Raw genomic sequence first — 13,799 nt, forward strand, 5'->3', positions numbered from 1 at the left:
ATGGAGACTCCTACCTTGCTCTAGTTCCATATCCACCACTGTGCTGCTCACCTCCCCCCAATGTCCAGTATAAATAAGGAAGGTAGGGGTTGTGTCAACCAACTCTACTGCACTCTCTGAAAAACTCAGTACGGGGCTCTCAACGTTGCCGACTCGTACTTCCCAAGCGCTCAGTACAGTGCTCTGCACACAGTAAGCGCTCAATAAATACGATTGAATGAATGGATATCAATCAATCGTATTTATTGAGCACTTACTGTGTGCAGAGCACTGTACTAAGCGCTTGGGAAGTACAAGTTGGCAACATACAGAGATGGTCCCTACCCAACAGTGGGCTCACAGTCTAGAATATCTAGATACACGGATATCATCATCATCATCAATCGTATTTATTGAGCGCTTACTATGTGCAGAGCACTGGACTAAGCGCTTGGGAAGTACAAATTGGCAACATATAGAGACAGTCCCTACCCAACAGTGGGCTCACAGTCTAAAAGGGGGAGACAGAGAACAAAACCAAATATCCTAACAAAATAAAACAACAAAACAAAATATCACCGATTGACTGAAAAAATGCCACCGATTAATTGATAGTACTTACCAGTGCTTCAGATTCAGGAATGGCTCTCTAGCTTGGAGTCCAATTTGGGTCAAACGGGACATCCTTCCACGACTACTTTCTGGAAGGATTCGCTTCAAACGGGTGAAAACAGTAGCATTACAGAGCTTTTTCAAGGCTTTTCTGGCTCCCTGGGATTTGGATATGTCTGAGCTGGGAGTCCGAACTTCCCTCTAAAACTGCCAAGCTGTTGGAAGATTTCCACTCCCCTCTCATTAAGGTGGCTCCTGATTTTACGCCCTATTCAGCCCTTTCCTCATTTTTTCCTTATTGGATGGAGCCAGTCTACATTCTCAGCATTTGAGTAAAACCACAGCAGATCAGAAACCAAATTTACAGTGGCCTTGATCCTCCCACACCTTGTTATATGGAGCTGCAACTTCTGGAAGACATTTAAAGTCCTGCAAAAAACGCCATCAGTGCTGGCCGCGGGGGAGTCTTCAAGTCAAATATGAGCACGTACTAAAGAGAGCATCTTCTTTCGGGGGAGTTCAAGCTTGCTTGGAACAGCGCTTGGCACATAGTAAGCGCTTCACAAATAACATCATTATTATTCATTATTATTATGTTGCCAACTTGTACTTCCCCAAGCGCTTAGTCCAGTGCTCTGCACACAGTAAGCGCTCAATAAATACGATTGATTGATTCAAAGCCATGACTGTCAGTCACTTGGGAAAGTACAACTATAGAGAAGCAGCGTGGCTCAGTGGAAAGATCCCAGGCTTTGGAGTCGGAGGTCATGGGTTCAAATCCCGGCTCCGCCAACTGTCAGCTGTGTGACTTTGGGCAAGTCACTTCACCTCTCTGAACCTCAGTTACCTCATCTGTAAAATGGGGACTAAGATTGTGAGCCTCACATGGGACAACCTGATCATCTTGTATCCTCCCCAGCGCTTAGAACAGTGCTTAACAAATACCAAAATTATTATTATTATTATTACATGGCAGACCTAGCGCATAGTACAGTGCCTGGCACAAAGTAAGCGCTTAACAAATACCGTGGCTCAGTGGAAAGAGCCCGGGCTTTGGAGTCAGAGGTCAGGGGTTCGAATCCCAGCTCCGCCACTTGTCAGCTGTGTGATTTTGGGCAAGTCAGTTCACTTCTCTGGGCCTCAGTTCCCTCAGCTGTAAAATGGGGATTGAGACCGTGAGCCCGTGGGACAGAGACTGCATTCAACCCGATTTGCTTGTATCCACCCAAGCAAATAGTAAACGCTAGTAAACGCTTAACAAATACCATAATTATTATTACCGACGTTCAAAACCTGAAACGGCTCAGGCTTGCGGCACAGTACGCATCCGACTAAAAGACTTTCCTGCAGAATTTTCATCTTATCTTTCTTAACAAAGGCCTCTAGTGAATTTCCAAGTAACAAAGGCTGCTCCAATATTTGCCATCTGGACGTTTTCTTGGGAATCGAGAAGAAAGGAGTATATTCTCTAGAAGTTACTGCGGAAAAAAGCTCGCCATCTAAAACAAATTCCGAGTGGAGGGGTAAATTATGCCGCCAAGGACCTTCAGTGACACAAAATGTCTCACATTTTTCTCGGCTACAAAGGAGGCTTTGTCTAGTTCTGACAGCCTCGACATATGCGTAAAATTGTTTAGCTTTAAAACAATTCCGTATCTCCCTAAAGAGGCAGGGAGACACAAGCAGCGGGGTACTCCTAGACCAGACAATTTCCATGAGAAGCAGCGTGGCCTAACGGAGTCAGAAGGACCCAGGTTCTCAAGGCAGCTCTGCCACATCTGCTGTGCAACCTCTGGCGAGTCACTTAATTTCTCTGTGCCTCAGTTACCTCATCTGTAAAATGGAATTTACGATCATGGTCCCCACAAGGTTCACGGACTGTGTCCAACCTGATGAGCTTGTATCTACCCCAGTGCTTAGTACAGTCCCTGACACTTAGGTAGCCCTCAACAAATACCATTTAAACCCTCCCCAAACCACCTCCTCCCCAAAAAACCCCCCACCGAATTTGAGGCAGATACTCCAAAGGCAGGAACACTATATTTATTAGGTCAATAATTCAATTTTTAGCAATACAATTACAGATATCACAATGCTGGTTACAAACATACTCAGTATGGTTGGATGGTTACAAATAAGGATGGGCACTACAAGTCTGTGCGAAATAGTCTTGACACAACAAAGAACTGTCTTCAAAATTTAGTAAAGACCTAGATATGTCTATATAAATTCCTGTGGCACTATTAGAGGGGATTCACATAGAAGGTGTTTTCAGTAATTTGCTTTTAATAGATCAAGCAATGGCTCTTTTTAGAATCCCATTTTATTTCACTCCCCTGTAGCTCAATGAAGTATAAAAATAGTACTGAAATGGTAATATTTATTAAAATGTAGCGTTCATTCACATCATAAAAGTAGAACTAAATTATAGCTTTAGTTACCATGGCAACAGAGCTTCCCATAAAAAGAACATACACAAATGAATAATGCTATACAAATGGTACCTGCAATAGTTTAGTGATCCAATACTTAACTTGTGCACCACAAACCAAGTTTTCTAGATCTATATATATAGTATATATTTTTTTCTTAAAATTTACTTCTGAAAAAAATGTGCACTTCAACAAACTCACTAAGGCCACTCATGCTATAGATACCTAGGATTGCAATGAAAATACAGTATTGTTAAAACGAGATCTGAAAGCATACTCCTTCAAAATCATTAACAGGGAAAATGGGCGTCACTGCCTAAAACATTCCTGAGATTTGGGGACAAAAGCATGACTAGTGCTGTTTGATGTGGAAATTTAATCCAGATTTCAGGATTTTCGGATGACTTTTTTTCCCGGCAAAAATGGGGGTCCTCAAAGCCAAGGGAGAGAGCTGCGCGGCTATCTTTGCGAGACAGACAAAAACCCCAAATCCCAAATTAAAACAAAATTAAGAGACTATTCGGATTTATAAATAAGCACGTCGCCAGCAATAAATTTGTCACCAAGAAACAAAGAGCTAACTGTAAAAAGGCCGTTATGATACACAGGTCGCCAAGAACGGGAATTCGAGGAAGGTTACGGGTAACTGGCATTTAGCTCCTCTGGCAAGTAAAACGCTGTTGAATGTTCAACTGAAGTAAAGTTTTTGCCTACAGCTTCGATCATACTTTCGGCACGATGTGTTTTCCGTTCTGTACTCTGCCAGCATGTAGGACTAAAAAGGAAGCGTAAGAAACACTTGCTTCCACCATAAGGAGTAGCGCAATGGCACCTTCATCAATTAAAAAAAAAAAAAATTGCAGCATTTTTCACTTGCTTTAAATCAGCCTGAACTAAATGTAATACTTGTCCTAATAAGTTATACTCCAACAAGTACAACAACAAAAAAACCCTTCGAAGTCCTCTTCATTTTCACAAACTAAAAGCAACCTTGTGTGCAAAAACGAGTTCAAACAATTGGTATCTACACGACGAAGAGTGGTGAGCGTGTGTCTACAGAACAGAGGCTTGTGAGTTACAGGCGTCCCCGTACCCTCGACTGACCACCCCAATTTCCCGCAGGATGGGGTGGGGTTTGCTGCTGGTCAGTGTCCATTGCTGGACTCTCAACTTCAGCACCTTTAGGGTAACGAGAGAAAGGCGGGAAGCCCTGTTGTCCCTTCATTCGATGATTAGCCTGGACCGAACCTGCAAAACCTGAAAACAAGAAATTCTGGGCCTCAAATGCTTTCCCAAACACTTGGGTGACGCCAAGAATTTTATCCATCCTTCTACCCTTCCTCAAATCTGGCCTTCTTTCTCCTACTGAAGGAAAAACCCACATCTTGAACTTCAACCAGACCTTTCTACTAAAAGAAAACGTCATTCTCTCTCTTCTTTGCCCCTGTTTCCTTTCTTGGAAAAGGGAGTCTTCTGGACCTGCTTTGGTTACGGACTTGCCAGCAGGGATGATCACCCTTGGGAGCTCAGGCCTTGGAGACTTCGGAGCTTTAATATCGTGGCACGGGGAGTCAACGTCTAAACTGAACTTTTGATTTTTGGACATCAGGCTGGAATATTATAGGAGACTGTGCGTGTGTGTGCACGCAGATATCTAAGTACACGCATACACACGCACTCCCTAAAAAAACTAAGAATCACCAACACCTTTCTGAAAAAGAGACAGTCTAGATTTGTAAACACACAAAAGGACATAGGGAAAATTCGATGGTGGCCTATCCTGAAAAATATATTTGGGACGTTTGAAAACACAGCCTATCATTTATCTTGGGAGCTAAACGGTTTGAAGGAGTACTGCAGAATTTCGGTCCTCACTGGCAGCTGCTTTCAAGAGTTCGTAGAAACAGAATGACGACTAGGGCCACTGGCTAGTCTGCAGGGGTGCTTTCGAAATCTCAGCTTGAAGGGTCAACTCAATGAAACAGCATGTTAAGTTTGGTGGGTTTTCCCTTCCGCTAAAATCACCGACCCCAAAACTCCGGCAGATGGTACGATCGTGAACTGTGGAGCGCTGAGAGCATGAGTTGGAAACAAACGCTGAGCGAGGAGGAGCTCTAAGAAGTGTCTGACATCACCAATTTCTTTAATTTCTTCACTCAACTTGGTGACCGTCAATGGTAGGACAATCAAAGGCATTTACTGAGCACTTATGGTGCGCAGAGCACTGTACTAAGCACAGTTAAGCAGACGTCTGCTTCCCGCAACCCCCAGGTTAAGGAAGCAAAAATAAAACACACCCATTCATACATAGCACCTCACACTTCAGCTAAGGGGGCAAAATTGAAACAAATTGGAAACCTCTGTAAATAGCTGAAGGAGAGAAAGCGAGCCTGACCCTAACAGAGGTTCCTTTTGAGCCATTAGGCTAAGAACTGAGGTAAAGACAAATGACCTGTTCAGTTGTGTATGCTACATGACATTTGTAGTTCACCTCAACATTAAATAACCCGGGCTGTTAATTTTTAAAAGCTCCAAAAAAAATAGAAATTAAGACAGGCAAGTGAAATAGGCATACAGTTAAGGGATCTTCACGACTGACTAAACTTTCGCAACTAAAATGAGGATTTCAGTTTCTGCTTGTACTGTTTACTTACTCTAGAAATAATACATCACTAAAGATCTATTGTGCTTTTGGGGCACTTTTTCCCCAGACCCCTGCATACTGTACAGTAATGTCAAGTCCCCAGAGATAGAACTGGATTGTTTTTACAAAACTATTTGCCAGTATGAACGAGCAACTCCCTCAATTGACGGGTGATGCCTTTTTAAAAGGAAGTGGAGGCAGGAAGTGGCCAAGGCCGACACTCAAGCATCTCATGTTGGCCGACGGCAACATCTGCCCCTTCCTAATTAAAGAGATGTCGTCACTGCCACGGCCGACTTTCACCCCTTGTTTGGAACCTCATTACGCGAAAACGATTTCTGCACCGTCACCGGGTCGCCCACCTAAACAAAATCATCCCTCTGGTAAAAGCGTAAGCGGGGACAAAACGAACGACTAAAGTTTAAAGCCACTGGTCCAATAACCTCCTTCCCTAAAGGCTGGTCCTCTGTTCGAGTTTCCTGGTCCTGTTACGAAGAGTTATCGGAGCTTTTCGCATTGCTGTACCAAATTAAAGCCGTAACTGCTGATCTGCTACTTACAAATAAACACTGGTCCAGTTCAGACGACTGAACAGTTCTCCCCCGTCACTATAGTGTGGTTCACAATTAGCAAGTTTTCTGGAGTGGATTTCCCTCACATCCCTTGAGTAAGGCAGCCAAACCTAAATTAAAACATCTCCCTAAGCATGACTTCTAAATATTGCATATAAACACCAATTTTTCATCAAATTCTTTGACGATACAGGACTGAATACCTCCACAAGGAAGGATTACTTCTTGTTAAAAACCAGTAGGTGAGATCATTTTTTCAAATTAGAAAACAACTCTTTTCATACTCGTTAGCTGCTTTATTTTTTTTTTCCTTGCAGGCTCTCTGCAAATTACTTGTTAAAAGAAAAAAAGAACAACATAGGGTTTTCTGGTGGTTTTTTTTTTTTTTCCTACTAGGTCAAAAATGTGAGCCAGACTACTACACATGCCAAACATGCGGAAAAGAACTGCATCCATGCCTATGTCTACGGGCACTGTATGAGACAGGGAACACCCACACAGTGTCTTCAATCGACTGGACCAGTGTTTCGCTGCAAACTCCAGCCCCGGAAAACCATGGTTTTGATTTCACAGTATGAATTTCCCCCTAAAATCTGGGAAAAGGTATATCGGTGAACTGCCGTCCTCCCTCGCTCCCTCAGCAGCTGTGTCCGGTGACGTTCTGGGACATCAGGAAAGACTGCACCACTTCTTCGGTGGACTGCGGGCTGGTGCTTACGTCTTCCAGGGCATCGGTCACTGAAAACTGCCGATCCCTTAACCGGTTCCAGTTGGCTAGGATGTTGTGGTACTCAAAGACTTTCTCGTAATTGCCAACCGAGTTGTACAGTTTAATGAGACCTCTGTAATCGTATTCTAGTCCACTGTAACCTTCACCGAAGAGTTTCTTCCCTAAAAGAAAAGGAGAGAGAGGGAAAATAACGCAGGCCGTCTCAGCAATGTTAGTCGGTCCGATACTAATTTTCGGGTTGGAGATCCCAGTAACTCAAGGTGGATGCTGTGGGTTTTATTGCCTCGAAAAGAATTTAACATGCTCAGAGGATTCTCCGGGTTCCCTCCATCTTTTACCGCCGATCATTTTCACGTTTTCCTTTTAAACCTCCTAATCCAAGTGTTTTTGGGTAGAGTGGCAATAGTGCTGAAACATACATTGGACTTTAACTGTCCAAATGTCTCAGGAAAATCAGAGACTAATCACCACATATGACATGTCTCGAAGTTGTCTTTCAACGTGGTGGACCCAACCTGTTGCATTCAGGGGACAAACTGCCCCGAATGCAAGAATATTCCGAAATTTCCAAAGGTCTAGTACAGTGCACTGCACCAAGTGGGTGCTCACTACATACTACCCTTACTACTTACAAACTAAACATCAGGGTTGAGGGCTTCTTTGAGTGGATTCTCTCATATTCAATTAAGCTGCTTTTCCCCCCAGAGATGAGAGTCCGCTTCTCTAACCAGTATTCCTAGGGTAAACTTGGCTTTTTACTAGCTTCTACAGCTCTGTACCCACCTGGCTCTCTGAACGTATACCTTTCTTTTCTCTCTTTGGCCATTTTTTTTTTAATGGTATTTGCTAAGCTCTTACTGTGTGCCAGGCACCGAACTAAGTGCTGGGGTAGATATGGATTAATCAGGTTGGTCACAGTACCTGTCTCCTGTGAGGCTCACAGCCTAAATCCCCATTTTACAGATGAGGAAACTGAGGTGCAGAGAAGTGGCCCAGGATCACCCAGCAAACAAGCGGTAGAGCTGGGATTAGATCCCAGGCCCTTCTGACTCCCACGGCCCGTTCTCTACCTACTAGGCCACGCTGCTTCCCTAAAGCATTCCTTTCAGAAGCTTTTGTCACTTCTTTTCGCCTCTATAATCACGGCATTAAATATGAAATTCAGTCAGTTCTGCTAAAATGTGGTAGGTGTGGTTCTTGAATAGGCTCAGGTTATGGCAAAATCGGGTTTGCACAAGTGCTCAACAGACTCTTCCTATATCGAAGCTGCGCGCTACAATTTACGGATCGTGTCCTATCCGGACAGTCTTGCACTGTGGGACGATCCACCCCCTAATTCTTCAAAGCTTTCCTATCCAATTGCCTTATGAAAGCAGAACTGAGAAGCAGCGTGGCCTAGTGGAAAGAGCACGGGCCTGTGTTCTAATCCTGGCTCAGCCTCTTGTCTGCAGAGTGACCTTGGGCAAGTCGCTTAACTTCTTTAAGCTTGTTTCCTCATCTGCAAAATAGAAATACAACCCTATTTCGTCCTATTTACACTGAGAGCCTCATGTGGGACAGGGACAATGTGAACCTGATTAGCTTGTACCTAACCCCAGTGCTTAGTATGGAGTTCAGCACACACTAAGCACTTGACAGGTACCATAAAAAAAACCCCAAACAGACAAAAAAAAATAGTCTTAGCAGAACCGACTGCATAGCTACTTGTTCAAGGCATTTTGAAAAGGAACAGGGGACGAAAATGATCTGTGGATCCCTGACCCCTCTCTAAAGATTAGGATTTACCCCTCCTTGGAAAAATGTGTCTCAAAAAGCACTGCTGAAACCAGCAGGAATTGAGGGTTGGGAACCTGAAGCTTACAACATGGAAGCTAAAGTAGCTCTCGCTACAAGTGCTTTAACCCCCGAGAATCTGGAATTCTGTTTTTCCACCGACCTTTTCCCCCTTTCGCACTCTCATTTCCTGGCATAAAATTCCACTCTAGGATCTGTGCAGTATTGCTACTTGTGCTGCTGCCCTTACTGGATATAAAGCAACATTGGGGCTTTTAAAAACTCTTTATAGAAGTGAAGCTTTTAAAACTACAAGTTTATCATTTCACATTTTAAGATTTGGGCTACCTCACAGAAACAAACTTTTTTTTGTCACAAGTCATCCAACTAAGCATAATTTTTACCATAATTTACTAAAACTACTGTAGTGGATCTTACTTGGTAAAATTTAGTTATTTCTAAGGCATTTCTGTGGACCTGTTTCTATGCTTAGGAACTCTAAGCTGATTCAAACATTCATGACCTGACTCAGCCTCTCCAATACACACTAAGCATTTCCTCTCCTGGACAGTGGATCGAAAGAGTTTAAAGAAACACACCAATTGCTATTGATCTCAAATAAAGTTTCTCAGCATTTTCATATTGATTCATGTCGTAGTTATACAAAGAAGCTAGGTGTCCAACTGATAAGGCTACTTCATAATCCTCTTGACCAAGAAGTTGCTCTTTAATCTGAATTGCCTTGATGTGCATTTCTTCTGCCTCCTGAAAAAACAAAGACCCAACAGGCGATTAAGCCTACAGTCGTCACCAAAAACATGCACAGCTCATTAACCTGCTCTAGGTGGAAAGGCTTTTTATCTCCCTTTTAGAAATGTAAGCTCCTTGAGGGCAGGAAACCTGCCTCTTATTTATTCATGTTATATTTATTTATTTATTCATCATTATTATTCATTATATTAATATATTATAATAATATAATATGATATAAGATAATAATATATAATATAACATATAATATAATAATAAAATAAAATGTTATATTATTATACATCTTTTATTTTTATTATTATATATTTATTTATGAATATTTATTTATAAATATTTGTTTATTTATTTATTCCAAACTTCCCGAGGACCTAGTAAAAGCGCAGCATAGCACGTGAGTGCTTAAAAACTGCTACCTCTCTCACTTCCACATCTAGTGAAAAAATGAGAAAGCGGTAAGCTTGATGATGGACTTTTCATCACCAACAGCATTTACCGAGCACCTGGGTGCCTAAGTTTGCACTTAACAGCTCCTATCCAATGATCCAGATTTTTCTCACTGTCCAAATTCCACCCCAAAATTGGGAAAGCAAGCTCATTTTTTTTCAAGCCAGTAGAGAACTTTTTAGTGCACCAGACACCACTTAAGTGGATCAATTAAACTGGCCTGAAAGGCGAGCCTTCCTTCTTAAGGACTCCAGGATTTACCCCTAAACATGGCATAGAGTAAGTGTTTAACCAATATTATTAAGCTTGTTACAGGCAGGGAGCGTGTGTATCAACTCTGCTACACCATCCTCTCCCAAGCGCTTAATACAATGCTCTGCAAACATTAAGCGCTCAATAAATACCACTGACTGATTATTTTTATCATTACTTTTGCACAGGGGGGAGATGAGACTCCAACAGCTTTGAAGGGCAGGAAGTGACTACCTTAAATTTTCTCATTGACTGATAAAGTCTTCCAAGGTTGCCATAGTGTTTTGCTGTTTGTACATTGAATTCCCCAAAAGCTTTCTTCGCCAGCTGGAGTGAAGACAGGTGCAAATCATGAGCTTCTTGAAGAAGCCTCTGCTCGGTTTCCTTATTATGACAGTCAATCGCAATCTCCTCTAGGATGAGTGCTGCACGCAAAGAGAGCAAATTCACTTAGTCCATTTCAAAAACAAAATTAACAACCGTAGACATCAGGTTTCCAGAGAAGTTTGTGGATGGGGACACTTCAAGAGGAACCTTTTCATTAACTGACAGGCCCATCGGTCTGAGGCAACGGTTAGGTTGAATAGGACATAGGACAGGAATAGGGCAACAAGCTTTTTTGATAACGAGGGAGTTTGAAGCAACACAATTACTGCTTTTTTGGAGGAAAGTCTGCATACAAAACATACCACATGAAAACCACTTCATTAATTTTATCTAAATTCCACAGGCACCCTGTGAAATAAACTTACCAAGTTATATGCAAGTAATTTACACAACTTTGCTTTAAGATCAATATTTCTCTCTATAAATACAACTTTGGCAACTCCACACTTAACACAGTCACTGCACGGTTTAAATCCTTGTGCAGAATTTGTCTTCCAGTGAAAACAAACATGAATTTGTTTTACAAAGCAGGTAGAAAAAAGGCAAATTATTAAAGCTCTAAATATATATCAAAAGGTAGCCCAACTGTTTATTAATGAAACCACGTGAAATTCATGTGGCAAAACCCAACATTTCATTCATTCATTCCATCATATTTATTGAGGGCTTACTGTGTGCCAAGCACTGTACCAAGTGCTTGGGAGAGTACAGTGTAACAACAGACACAATACCTGCTCGCAATGAGCTTATTTCACCAAGTGCTGTTCAACCAGTGCAACTAAAACCACCAGAGATACTTCCCAGCATGGCATATATGTTATTCAGTCCACCCCGTTTAGGAAAAGTAGAGTTTTTAGATAATCAGAGGATCACTTTGAGGGAAAGAGCTTCTTCCACAAGACAGGTTTATGTCTGTCTGAGTTTCCATTCTAGGCGTAGCAGCTTTCCCCACCAGGGGATTTCCAACGGCCCAGTCAGATGCTAAACACAGATATCGATCGATCGGTCGATCAATCAATCGTATTTATTGTGTACTTACTGTGTGCAGAGACTTGAACTATATACTAAGTGCTCGGGAGAGACTCAAAAAAAAGGTTGAACAGTCCCGCCCCACTTAACTGCCTTCTTCTGTGAGTTTCATCCACAGCCGCGGAGTAAGCTAACTTGTCTTCGTGGCTAAGGAAGGCTGGAGAGGACACCACTTAGTCGACTGAAAATTTACCCGAGACAAAAAGGGCAGCAAGCACGGCATATATGTTACGCATAGCTATGGGATGCTTCGAAGCAAAGAGTGCCAAGGAACAGACACCCTCCCAATCTGGTCCTAAGAGAATGAAAAACTCCCCGAATTGCTTTGGCTCTGAAACTGAATCTCAAACAAATACTACCTTTCACCCTCTTAGAAGAGGCCAACAGAAGGTGATCTTCCGGAAGAATATGAGTGATTATACCAATAGCACGTTCTGCGTGGAATCTGCAACATATCCAAACAGAGTTGGAGATTTTGTTATTCTGAAGGTATTTAGACTGTACAAAACCACGTGCAATACTTACTAAGCCTCAGAGAAGAGCTACGCTGCTCTAGTTACTACAGAATTTCATGTGATTTCTTTAGGCGTACAATATTTGGACTCAGAGCTTTCTGGGCAATGAGCACAATGACAAACAATATATTACTTAAGGAAAAATATGGATAACAACTGAAAGTAAACTGACCTGGTATTAAGCAATTATCTGCGTATTTAAAGTATGCCAGTAGGCTCAGGAAGAATACATGATTTTGTAAAGCAATTTCTTTCCAAAGCTCTAGAGGAATGCCAGAGAAGCATACAATACTTACAGTGCATTGTCAAACTTTCCAGAGCTATACTGGTGGACATAGGAAGAATAAGCCAGGTCTTCATGAGCTGTTGCTACGTGGATATTTTTGCCTCCAAACACTGACTGTCGAATATCAAGGGCTGTCTGAAATATTCCAAAGAATATTTTTTTGATGAGCATGTCCGCGCTTAAAATATCTCTCCAATCAATTTGAAATACCATGCTCCGCTAAAAGCACTTCAATGTTTTCACCAATCAAATTTACTGAACACTGCACCAAGTGTTTGGGAGAGTACACTGTAACCTTTGTTTTATATACTTTACAGCACGTTAGTTATGTTTCATGCATGTTTTCACGGATATGTTTTAAATGTATTTGTATGATACGCGCTTTAAGTATGAGCATACTTCAGCACGAAACAGTTTAAGCAAAAAGATCCTCTAGAGCCCACGAGTAGCAATAAAGGCACAAATTCAGTGTTTAGAACGGCGCTCGGCATTTAGTAAGCGCTTAACGAACACCATAATAATTAAAAATTCAAGGATGCTATTTCCGACTGAACTTTTGCCAGTGATTTACATCGTCTCTCACCGGGTGTTTATACACTGGCATTTATGGGGCACCTGATAGCCAAACACTGACTGAGCACTTGGGACGATGGAACAGAAGCAAGACCCACTTCTCCCGCCCTCGAGGAATTTACAATCTAATGGGAAAACCAGATGACGACGACTTATGGGACGTGGGAGCAGAATGACGAAGCCAGCTATGAAACGGTGGGTCCGGCCCTTTGCTATTCTTGGGTTTCTTCCCCAGCAGCCCCATTTGGAAGCGAGTGCTGTCTAGGATGCTCTGAGCCTGGAGTGCCCAAACAATCACGGCCTCCAAAAGTGGCCTCGAAACTGCCAAGGCGGCTAATACGGTGCATCTGAAGAATGAAATCATCCATGGGGACAAGGCCATGGAAGAGACGCCTCTAACCCAAATCTCCAAACCAAACGATGAACGACCATTCTCTGATACCGCCTACCAGGCAGATGTCAAGGTACCTAACCTGGCCAGCCTCAAAATCACCGAGACTGGCTCAAGTCCAGTGACTTAGAGTCAAAAGTCTATTGGCAGCAAAACAATTACTGCACCGGAGTTACACTTCACAGAGCCTGACTCGAACATTTTAAAAATTGTCATTACTGAAGGGCTTCTTTTGCGCCAACCACTTCGCGGGGAAGTAATGAAGACACGGTCCCTGTCCCACAGGGGGGCAAGGTACCTAGAAAGTAAGAATTACAAGGGAAAAACCTGAAATTAAACAATGACACATTAAGCACCCTAAAATAGAGTAGCTACAACACTACTTGGAAGAGGTCGTTCTTCAGCTCGT

At 42.4% G+C, this 13,799-nt stretch overlaps 1 protein-coding gene across 1 annotated transcript in view; it reads right to left on the reverse strand.

Annotated features, from left to right (window-relative positions):
• Positions 1–2,618: 2,618 nt before the first annotated feature.
• The window catches only part of APPBP2 (amyloid beta precursor protein binding protein 2), a 57,621-nt gene continuing 46,440 nt past the window's right edge, over positions 2,619–13,799 (reverse strand). Inside the window, exons 9-13 of the mRNA XM_038759891.1 lie at positions 12,437–12,561; positions 11,985–12,070; positions 10,444–10,634; positions 9,342–9,507; positions 2,619–7,130 (exon numbers count right to left, since the gene is read on the reverse strand). Coding sequence (XP_038615819.1) covers positions 6,877–7,130; positions 9,342–9,507; positions 10,444–10,634; positions 11,985–12,070; positions 12,437–12,561 — 822 coding nt within the window. The 3' untranslated portion in view covers positions 2,619–6,876. The remainder of the gene's footprint in view (positions 7,131–9,341; positions 9,508–10,443; positions 10,635–11,984; positions 12,071–12,436; positions 12,562–13,799) is intronic.

The sequence above is a fragment of the Tachyglossus aculeatus genome, chromosome 17 (assembly GCF_015852505.1).
Source record: "Tachyglossus aculeatus isolate mTacAcu1 chromosome 17, mTacAcu1.pri, whole genome shotgun sequence".
NCBI lineage: Eukaryota > Metazoa > Chordata > Mammalia > Monotremata > Tachyglossidae > Tachyglossus > Tachyglossus aculeatus.